The 11,203-nt window shown below is 33.2% G+C and overlaps 2 protein-coding genes across 2 annotated transcripts; one reads left to right on the top strand and one right to left on the bottom strand.

Annotated features, from left to right (window-relative positions):
* The first annotated feature begins 2,238 nt into the window (after nt 1–2,238).
* Nucleotides 2,239–4,034, top strand: LOC129288716 (uncharacterized). The gene is made up of 2 exons (XM_054925445.1): nt 2,239–2,552; nt 3,477–4,034. The coding sequence occupies exons 1-2, from the start codon at nt 2,459–2,461 to the stop codon at nt 3,776–3,778; spliced, it is 396 nt and encodes a 131-aa protein (XP_054781420.1). The 5' UTR covers nt 2,239–2,458; the 3' UTR covers nt 3,779–4,034.
* A 732-nt stretch (nt 4,035–4,766) lies between these two features.
* On the bottom strand, nt 4,767–10,186 carry LOC129293931 (ribonuclease H2 subunit A). The gene is made up of 9 exons (XM_054932076.1): nt 9,930–10,186; nt 9,570–9,779; nt 9,331–9,402; nt 7,860–7,983; nt 7,689–7,776; nt 6,257–6,394; nt 6,069–6,156; nt 5,823–5,943; nt 4,767–5,171 (listed from the first exon to the last, which is right to left on the bottom strand). Exons 2-9 carry the CDS (start codon nt 9,655–9,657, stop codon nt 4,994–4,996), a joined length of 897 nt encoding a protein of 298 aa, XP_054788051.1. The 5' UTR covers nt 9,658–9,779; nt 9,930–10,186; the 3' UTR covers nt 4,767–4,993.
* Between the last annotated feature and the right edge of the window lie 1,017 nt (nt 10,187–11,203).

The following is an 11,203-nucleotide window of genomic DNA, read 5'->3' as shown; positions in this document are numbered from 1 at the left end:
TAAATAGAAATAACATGGTGGAGGATGGCAACCAAAGGAGGGGATTGGAGTAAGGGACAAGGGCGTTTTTGAGATCTCTTAATTTTGGAGTTTGGGAGGAGCCATTTCCCTATTATGACGGTTTTCTAGTTCGATATCAATCTAGTTTAAATTTAGCTTCTTCTTTTTTTTGGCCTAATAATTTAAATTTAGTTTAATTCTAATAACATCAATTATGATTAAATCAAAATTGTAAGATTAAATAATTAATTTTTTTCTTTTCATGAAATAAAGATAACTGATAAAATCATTTTCTTTACCCAATTTGATTTTTGACAAAAATGGCCCTCACCTGTTCTCTTGCGTAGTCGTGTCATCATTCTCCGTCACCATCCTCTCACCACAGCCCGTAGAAGTAATAGCAAACATGGAAGGAGATGGAGAAGGCTTCCCATTTCTCTCGCACCATTCTAATGCATTGTGCAAGTAACATATATGTGTGTGTACACAAAATATTTTTCTTTCTGACCCCAATATAAATGATCATTAACTAAATTACGTTTTAAAAAATTAATTAAAATCTTGATTTTTTTTAAATCTTTTTATATTTTTTTCAACTATACTTTTAAGTGGAATAAATATAAGTGAGAATTGTGTTGAGATTCTACATAAAAAATTAATTATTATCAGATTTATTAACAATTGAAGCAACCTTATTTTAATTATTAATCAACTTTGTAGTAATTAAATTTTTTACATGAAACCCGTATGTAATTCTCTTTAAACATAATATTTAATTTATTTAAAATATTTTTATTAATTACTTAAATGAAATATAATAAAATATAAATAATATGTAAAACTTATCCAACATTTTATATTTTAAATCGGATGAGATTTTTAAAAAATAGTTTATTTTATGGTTGGGTGGGAATGTATATCGATAGTGGGGGGACCCATCCTTTGTCAGGGGGACGGCCGGACCGGGGGGTCTACTTAACTTGTCCGCTTATGATTCGTCCTCATGCATAAATAATTTCTATAGTAAAATTTTCATTCGATATGCTCCTACGCTTGTTAATTTTTTGAAAAAATAGTGATTAAGGATTATTAAAAAATTATATTAATTAAGAATTAATTATTATTAAAACTGAATGAAAAAAGTTTGAATAGATTATTATTAATTTAGAATAAATTATTATTAAAATTTAAATAAATACTTATTAATAAAGGACTAACTTGAATTGAATAATATTCATTCGAATTTTGATAACAAGTAATTTTTAATTGATATAAATTTTTTTAACAATTTTTAATTTTTTTTTTAAAATTATAATATATAAAATTAGAGAAAGCAATGAGATTCTTTTTTATCTTTAATCTTAAATGAAATAGGAAAATTACATGCGTACTATTAATAAAAGTGGCAAAACAGATCTATATCTCCTGATGCATGTGAGTCACAGCAATTTCCTGAAGCACTAAAACTATTAAGTACCAACCACAATTATGTTAGAAGTGATCATGCAAATAAAGGGCCTTTGGTAAGTATAGCCTATTAGACTAAATTAAACAAATAACTTAATATTTATTATATTTTATATTATAATTAATTTATTTTTTTTTCAATAATATATCATTATATATCAATAATAAATTTTTTTATATATTAATGTGAATTAATCATACTTTTAAATTTTTAAAAATTTAATTTATATTTTCCCGACATAAGATTTTTTTGGCCAATGAGCCAATTAATCCTTCAACTTATATAGATTAGGAGAAAAAAATATTTTTACGGTAAACAATTAAAGTTTTTTTAAATTTCACTTCTAATCTAACCTTTTCTCGTGGAAAATGGAGATTCACACACTGTATGCTGGCATGTCAATAGTCCAAGACCCGTTCTAAATGGAGGAGGTGACATGATTAAGACAACTGGGCGTTGATGTAAATAAATTGTGTAAAATATAATGAATTATAATATAGTGACACGCATGTACTCATTTTGATTTATTTAATTATAATATGATGAATTCGTGTCGCTCATGGAAATAGGTGGCTTCAGCGTCCAACTACAGACGGTCAGACAAACCCCTTTCCAAAAGATTCCACACTCAGTGGTCTTTATTACTTAGCTTAATACCCTGGACCACTCACTTGTCAGTAATCACTAATCACCTTGCTTTTGTTTCACAAAGCTACTTTTTTCACTCAAGATGAGGCACAAATAATTATAATCTATTATTCTTTTGTTTCATGTATCAATATATTTATTCAACCTATTGATTTGCAAAGATTCTACCCAGAAAGATATATTTAAACTGCAGTTTTGCCTACCATTATCTATTCCTCAGTGGGAGAAGGTGAAGTGCTGCAACACTGCCAAGACTCGAGCTTTCAAATAAACGAAGGATCATTGAGGTGACTGACGCAGATCATTTGTATGAATCTCTGAAAAAGAAACAAAAACAGCCAAATGGGTGTCACAGAATTGGTTTTTTCTATTATCTTCTTCATACATCTTCTTCATTCTGTGTCTTCGTCTCCAGTTCACAAGACGTTGCCTTCAGGTACTGTTCTTATCAAACGTACAGATTCAGTCTTGTGAACATCTGCTAGTTACCATCCCATAGAAAATGTACAAATAACGATTTGAGGCAGAAGGTAAATGTGCCCTGGAAGGAATGATGACCGAGAATTCTGTCATTTGGCTAGTGAAGAAATATCTTTGAATTTTCATGTCCTTCTGCATGATCTTAATCTGCACAAAAATTATCTTGAATCATAACAAGAAGACGAGTAACTATTTGCAGATTCCTTAGACATGATTACTGTTTGAAGAAATCCTGTTTTAAGGTATCAAAGAGAGATCTTGTCGAGTGACTTTGAATTTGTGCGATAAATCATGGTCCTTTCTTGTCCCCCAGTAAGCAAAGTTTCTTGCTGAAATTCCTTTTCATCAACAGCACTAAGTTCTAAGGAAACAAACAACAGTTACTTTTCTGCTATTTTGCTTTTCTTGAGAAAGTTGTTCTCTTGAGGGAATCCAACGCCACAACATGTATCCCCACCTTCAGTATTGTCTTTTTTGCACTCTACTACAGCAAGTCCTCAATTCACTTCATGAATAATTAAATTTATATATCAAACAGCATTTTCTTCTGCAAGTAACACAGCCCCAGTTTTCTTTATTACCATGTTAATTGCTTTCTGAAGCACATGAAAGAAACAAAAAAGCAAGGTAATGGTTCAAGGGTTTGGTTGAACCGCCATTCATGATTATTATTTTTTTAACTCAAAAAGATGTTTTAGGCTTGGCAAGGTGAGAAAAAATATATTAAATTCAATATGTTGACCCATCCAAAACTCTTAGTAGACTGACCAGGGGATTAGTTCACTGATTTATTGGCCTGAACAGCCAACCCGGATTGATTTTTGATACCATTAAAAAAAAAAAAAAGTGTCTAAAACTGTAGGGTTTACATTGTGTACAGAATTGGTGCAGAAAAGCAAGGTAGAAGACACAGATGTTTATGGAGGAAGTAAGATAGAAGGAGGTATTAGTCATGGAGGTACAGGCGGTGTCAAAGCACCCAACAATGGTGATAATGGTAATTCCCAAGGAGGTGGTGCCGCAGTTATCCCTGTTTATGCGGCTGGTGCAGCCAACAACAATCGTCAGCATCAGAACCACCATGGAGATGCCACCTGCAACCTCAAAGGACTCGAACTTCCTACTTTAATTATGGTGATCATGGGGTTCTATACTCTTGTACAGTTATGCTTGTTCACATAGAAAGTGAAAGTCTTTATTTCATGGTATGCAAAAGCTATTTGGTTCTTCGGAGTTTTTTCCAAAAATGTTCTGGTGTGTCAGTATACTTTATTGTGATGCGTGCTTGCTTTTGGAATTTTTCCGCTTAATTTTAACCTGTCTAGTGTTGTACATCATGATGGAAGTATTCATTGGCCTTCACATCCCAGTTCCTGAGTTTGATGTTTTTGTCACAATATCAGAAATGTAACCGAGTGATCTTCTGGATTCTTATCAATCCTCATTTTCTCTATTAAAATTGAACTTAAGCATCACGAATATGAACATATGCTTTGTTCGCATGGTTTAGAAGATTTTATGAAGAGAGTGCCACGAAATTGTAACAAATTTGTTCATGAATGTTTACTGTAACAACTTGAGTTTTGTCAAAAAACAAATGAATTGATCACAATAAACAAAAGGGGGAATTACGTTAAAATTTCACAGAAAAGAGTTAGCTCCATTAACAATTGAATTGAGGTTATTTGGGATTTAGGTGTAATTCTTTCCAGACAACATCCTTCTCTTCCAGGATTTTGTTAGAATACAAGAATTAACGAACCCTGTGCTCGCGCGGCGTGTAAACTACATGAAGTAAACAACAATGCAGAACCAGCGAGGGAAGAAATAATCCAGGGGCAAGAAATAGTGAGAAAATGAAATCTTGAGGAATCATCCATACGTAATGCGAAGTTATATATATATATATATATATATAAAAACCACATACCATAAACTATGAACTAATATCAGACTTTGTGCAAATCACTAGACTCATTTTTTAGTTCAATTACCGAAAAGAGAATAAATACTTTCATCATTGTTAATTAAAAGAAAATATAATATACGTGTTTCATCTCCCCCAAATCCAAAAAACAAAATAAATAATGAGACGAAATAAACCTGGAGGTTCCAAGGAAGCCTCTGAAATTAAGACGTTCCACTTCCACCAGAAACAAGGATATCCATATGATCGAATATAACTTTCAATGCAGTGAAGTACATTTTATATAAGCTATGTCGCTTAATCAGCTCACAAATTACACGAAACGAATATAAAATCTAATCAGGATGAATCTGATGATTTACAAAGTGTCCGTTCGGAAAATCTCTGAACTTGCTACATGCTTCATATAACTTAACTAAGAAATTTCAAATTTCTAAAATGTTACAGGGAATTAAATATCAAAATTAGAATTAGAAATCAGAAACAATTTCAAGCTTCCGAGTCTGGAAAAACCGGCTGCGACCTTTGCCATTTGATTCTATTTCTTCGCTTTTTCTCTTGGCTGTGGTGAAACCTACATTTCTCAATTTCAATTGCCGCTTGCCACTGTTACTACTACCTTCCCCTTCATCCATTTTATCAGATTCCCTATAAAAGAATGACAAGTGTGAATGAGGAAAGACTAGCATAAACAATTCCCACATAAAGTTTGTAACTCAGAAGATACAAAACGAAAGAAAAAGAGGAAGGGGGGTTGTCATTTAACATGAATAAATGGCCGTGCAAGTGAATGGAATTTCATCCATCGTCCCCAGAGGGATCTAAAGGAAATAAGCTCATCAAGATTCAAGTCTAGTTTCTGCTTCTTTTATTCTTTAATAAAAAGATCAAAGAGGGAGGACGGTTGCCTAAGAGAGAATGAAAATTAGGGGGAAAAAAAAACCATGAAACCCACAAATGTTCTTAAAATTGGATATAGAGTCCTGGTGCAAGAACTCCACAACAAAAGCAAATTATAAGATGAGTCAGTTTGAATTTGCGATTACAATAGAATCTTGGTGCTCCCAAAATACTGTCATGTAATCGATTCACGTCAATCAGGAGGCTGATTGAGAGTTATTTTATTGACAGCAGCACACATTCAATTGCTTCCCTCTACAAAAAGGTGCAGGGTAGATGCAACCCCAAGATGTGCTTCGACATAATAGCAAAACGAATGCATTAACAAATCCAAGGGTGGACGAATTGATGGATCACATGCTATAAAGATTTCTGAAAAGATGTATATTTCTAACTGACCATAAGACTTCCACCACATCCTTAAAATATGTAGTGCAGGTTCCCCAACTGAATCTGACCAGTGTTGGGAATCCAAAGACAGAATGTTTGTGTTGTTCTAACCACGATTTTGTTTGGGGGTCTGCACAAATGAAAATATACAAACACATAGCTTGAGGTTTTTTTTTTTTTTTTGCCATAAATAGAGTACAGAAATTTATAAGGACAAATACATAGCTTGAGGTAAACAAGTCATGTCCTCCTCACCTCCAGGATATCCAGAACCAAAGTTCCTATGCATGTTTTCAGCAGTCTCATCAAGCACCCATTCCCGCAAAGCTCGGTCTCTTGTGACCTAACAGTGAAAAAAAAAATAAAAAAAATAAAAAAGGCATTCCAAGTGAGCTGCCAGATTTTGCAGTTTGCAAGGCAATTATAAAAAGGGAGATATGTACCTTTGCAACTATGCTGGCACCACTCACAACAGGATAGAGACTATCAGCCTTCTTTGCAACCACAAATTTGATAGATGGAAAATTTTTAGACAGCATCCTTTCATATTTTTCTGGGTCTCCAACTGTATCTATATAAACCTGAAAAGGACGTATAAAATTTTGCTTACCCTTTTATTTTGTAATTGTAGTATAGATGCATTAATATGACCAAAATAATAATAATAACAACAGTACTAACTGCAAGCTTCATCTCCCAAACTAATCTTAGAATCTGCAAAAAGATGTCCTGAAAAAAAACTTTTAAAAAAGAGTGCATCCAAAACTACTTGATAGAGAGAGAGGGTTTCTGCTTCAGGATTTTATGGTCATTTAATTCAGACTTGACAACCAAAGAATTTTTCTGAGGATGGTGATTTTGAGGCATGCAGCATGCTGTATATATTAATAAGACCCTAATTGATAGCTTATCCCTAATGGTGGAAGTCATTCTTGACACCCGAGTCCCAAGCACCAAGTGATTGAGAGTTCAATCCTTGCAACCCCATTTTTCACAATTAAAAATGAAATTTCAGCACCAAGTAGGCTGGTTCAAACTTTGTTTGCTTTCTTCCCAGGGGGGCTTTCACATGAAGAAGAATACTAGAAACACTGGTAAAAACAATAATCATCCTTCACTGAACGCCTATAGCTTTTAGGTTAAAGTATCACTTGTGAAAGTACAGGGGTAAATTGCAAGTTGCAACCACAAATCCAGGAGCTACGAGTTCAGCTATTTCAATAAATTAGGGTATGGCAGATATACATATTAAAGTCATGACATAGAAAGATATGTTGTTTAGTACATGCAACATCAAAATATATTTGAGAAAATCTTTAACTAATGGTCCAGGTTAATTCATGCTCCACATCCTAGTTTCAAGTATAGAAGTTATCTACATAAACTTGTCAGTCCACAATATTGCAAGACAGACTCAAAAAAGGGCAAAACAAAGAAGTCAGCTACATCTTAAAGAAGGTAAATACTTTTACAACTTAAACTGTTTTCCAAATAACACTATTTCTGTAAAAAGATACATGAGGGAGGCAACTGTAATCATGAGTTTACAAGTTTTATGAATTCCCAAAAAGATTTCAAGAGAACGAAAATTAGGGAAACAGACAGCAGGGTTCCAAAGAACAGGGCTTCATGAAGTATGATTGTCAAGTGAGGAAGGTTAGTCATGGGAAGAATGTTTACATGGATGAAGAATAAGATCAGAAAGCAAAGAAATAGGAGAAAAATGAAGGACAATATCAACCAAGTTTTCAACAGTGTCAACTCTGCCACATCCAATCAAAAGAACTAAAATTGACATTTTTTTTTCCTCTGAAAGACAAGCTATAGTTCAGTTAACTTGTATTTGACATTGACACTAGTTGAACAGGGTTTCACCTCAGTCAGAAGAACTCCCATCTTCAGTACTCTATCAATCAAGCCCATAGCAGATTGATGCGATATCTCATTCAGGTTTATCTTATTCCTGTTAAAATCATGAAAAATGAAGACTTCAAGACAAGATAGCCATTGTGGAATGATTGAAGTGCTAAGTTATGTTCAATTCACCTCTTCAACATTTTAGCAGAGAGTTCCCTTGGGTCCAAGACATCAACTGCCCATCCAATTGATTCATTTCCCTTTAGATTATCAAATAATTCTTCCCTTTTCTCTTCTTTTAGTGTCTTAGAATCTGCACCAGAAAAGTGCCAAATGATAACACTGGAAACCCAGTGAAACAAAAAGCAACAGCACATTTTTGGCCTAACCTGCAATGCAGTTTTGTAATTCATGTGTGTCCATGCATGAGCACTAGTTAAAGTTATTGTTCAAGTCTAAACTGTTTCTTGAGCCACCATTCCCCAGGAAAAAACAATCCTGTTATTGTAATTATTTGAAGCTTTGATCACTTCTTGATTGCATAACATGCCAAACTGAATTATTTCTGCTTTTATCTTTAGGTTTCAAATTTCTTAAAAGACCAGCATACAGAATGGATAATGAGCTCCTAAGAATTTGAGCTAGATGGATTCTTCAAATAAAATCACCAAAAACTGAATCCTCCGTGGAGCATCTCGTTTGGTTCTACGGACCAAGTCCAACCCATGATTATAGAGAAAATAACCAACCACACAAGCATCCTAGACATACACTAACATGAGTTAAATAGCCACACACTAACATGAGTAATGAGTCTTCATTGCAACAAAATTTTGAGACTCAGTATTTGACATGAAGCTCCACAAAGTGCAGTGACTACAGTCACCAAGGAAGTTATCTTGCATGGTGAACGTAGCTTTCAAAACACCACTTCTGTAGCCTTTAATGTGCTATGTGTATCTCTCATTTACAATGTGCGTCTCTCTGCAAGGAAGTAATCTCTCATTTCACCAAGGAAGTTATCTTTATTGTTATGCAGGGCCATAGCTTTGCAACCTAATGTGTATCTCTCATTTACAATAAGCAAAGTCAAACAACAAAATCTTGCAACCTAAGGTTTATATATGGAAAATCATTGCATTAAGTTGACACATATTATTTGACGTCAGAAACAGGAGAAGAGTATTTAAGATTACAAAATTTAAAAGACAAATTTGCAGTGTATAAGAGAGATATTTAGTTCCAACATAATGCAGGACCATCTTAGAACCCAACAACCAACTATTATACAAAAAATCACAATGTATAATTAACTTGAGATACACTAAGGCCGCACGACTTTAAGTAAATAGCATGACAAGATCGTATCAACGATCTATCAGCATCCCCACAAAAATAGCAACATATTACAAATTTCCTTCAATTGACTTTTGGAGAACAAATTCCTAAGAAATTCCCAACAGTGTTAAATAAGCATTCAATTGACTTTCACATGGAAAGTGAGATACCAACTGCCACGGGATTGCTAGTTTTATAAAAATTACTATTATATAAAAGCTTTTAACTCCAGCTCTGTCATCGCTCTTCTCATACAACTATCACCAGCATCGCATCAAATGACCATCGCAAAGTGAACAAAATTGTTTAAGGCTGAACTTACCAGCAAAACTCAACGTTGCGAGGGTCTTCTGATATGAGCGTGGACAGTACAAGCATCCATACACCATGGGTCCTGAAAATTTTCCCCCCGAAATGATAAAACGATAATCCATTAAGAGATTTAGATTTAGGTAAACCACATTAAAAATGTCGGAAAACCAAGCGCGGAAAGCTGAATGGTACTGGAATAGAAAAACAACAATAGTAAAGGGGGAAAAAAAATAGGGTTCGAAATATAACCTAAAACGGGTCCCCGGCCAGCTTCGTCGATTCCCATGATGCAAGGCTGGGATGCCCATTTGGGAAGAAGGATCGCCTCAGAGCCCATTGTCAGTTGCGTCGGGGGGCATTCGGCGGCTCTAAGATGCGCGCGATCTTTTTAATTTCCCGCCATGAGAATCACCCGCCAGTCCAGTCTCTCATCTCCCAAAGCACAAGATAATATAACTACTGGAAGAATCAATCAAGTACGTATCCATATGTTAAAAAACAAAGGAAAAAGAAAAAAAATCTGCAGTTTTTTTTATAATTTTTTAAATTTTAAATTAGATCCTTCAATTTTGTTCATTTTGTTTTAATTAGTTCTTGCCTTCATCTCACCTGTTTGTTGTCACTGTTGTACCATCGTCTCGCGAAGCTTGTTTGCTGGCATAGCTCATTGCTTGATTTGAATCTCAGGATTTCTGATTTGTCCCTCCTGCTTCATTCTCTTTCCTCTTCACCCACCGTTTATTGGATTTACATCCAGTGAGCACTCATCATACCACCTGTTCACTTGAATCACTAGCAAAATCCAAATTTTTATGGATTGGATGCTCTAATGACTTCTCGTTTTCCTTTTTTCCACCCTTTGCATTGCCTTGTATACTTGTGCTAATCAAGACTCGAATGTAGCAAAAGAAACTACAATTATTTAAGATTTTAAATTTGAAATCTCTAATTTGAGATCGTGTAAATACAAATGCTTTTAGAAAAGTTATCTTCAATTGAACTTAATAATACTTTAATATGACAAAGTTAGATAACCATATATAAAAACATAAAGAACATTTAAGGGAAAAAAATAAATCTCAAACATATTTATCGATCTTAATTATTAGGAGGAGAGAGCAGTATTTAATTATTTCTTTTTGTGTTGGAATCTCGTGGTGTAGGTAACGTGTGAAGGGATGGTTTGGTCCAGCGCACACGAAGCAAACATGAATGAACTCGGTTTCCCCCTCACACCCAAATCTAAACCATTCAATCTACATTTAAATGATTTAAATTTAATATTTTTTATCTTTTATTTTATATATTTTAAAATAAAAAAATTATATAAATTTTAATAAATTTATTTATCAATATTCTAGATTTAATATGAGTGATTCATATTTAATTCATAAAAATTATAAAAAAGTTTAATATTAAACCTATACTATTCAAAATATATTTAAGAAGTCCATTTATAAAATATTTGATATTAAATATAGATCATTTATATTAAATCAGGACAGTACAGGCAAGTGAAAAATTTACTAAAATTTTTCAAATATCTGAAAAGTTAATTTATAAAATATTTGATATTAAATATGGACAGACAGACAGGTAAATAATTTTATTAAATTTTTTTAAATATCTAAAAATTAATTTATAAAATATTTGATATTAAATATGGATAATTTATGTTAAATCTGGATTGTACAGACAAAAAATAAATTTATTAAAATTTTTCAAATTTATATATATTTTTTAAAAAAATTGATCTTTTAATCCTCCAACTTTTAATTCACTTATAACTCAATCCCCAACTATGACTCACTGTGACTCAGTCCTTAACTATGACTCGCTTATAATTTAGTCCCTCAACTTTTGAATCACTTACAAATTAGTCC

Source organism: Prosopis cineraria, unplaced genomic scaffold (genome assembly GCF_029017545.1).
Source record: "Prosopis cineraria cultivar Desert tree isolate PC_DT_omini unplaced genomic scaffold, ASM2901754v1 PC1, whole genome shotgun sequence".
NCBI classification, from domain to species: domain Eukaryota; kingdom Viridiplantae; phylum Streptophyta; class Magnoliopsida; order Fabales; family Fabaceae; genus Prosopis; species Prosopis cineraria.
The sequence above is the reverse complement of the archived record's forward strand: the minus strand, read 5'-3'. Positions and strand labels throughout refer to the sequence as shown.

Coding starts and splice junctions, on each gene's coding strand:
- LOC129288716 (XM_054925445.1), top strand. CDS start 2,459: ATGGGTGTCACAGAATTGGTTTTTTCTATTATCTTCTTCATACATCTT. Junction 2,553..3,476: donor TCACAAGACGTTGCCTTCAG/GTACTGTTCTTA, acceptor CATTGTGTACAG/AATTGGTGCAGAAAAGCAAG.
- LOC129293931 (XM_054932076.1), bottom strand. CDS start 9,657: ATGGGCTCTGAGGCGATCCTTCTTCCCAAATGGGCATCCCAGCCTTGC. Junction 6,157..6,256: donor GTGCCAGCATAGTTGCAAAG/GTACATATCTCC, acceptor TTTCACTGTTAG/GTCACAAGAGACCGAGCTTT. Junction 5,172..5,822: donor GATGTGGTGGAAGTCTTATG/GTCAGTTAGAAA, acceptor ATTCTTTTATAG/GGAATCTGATAAAATGGATG.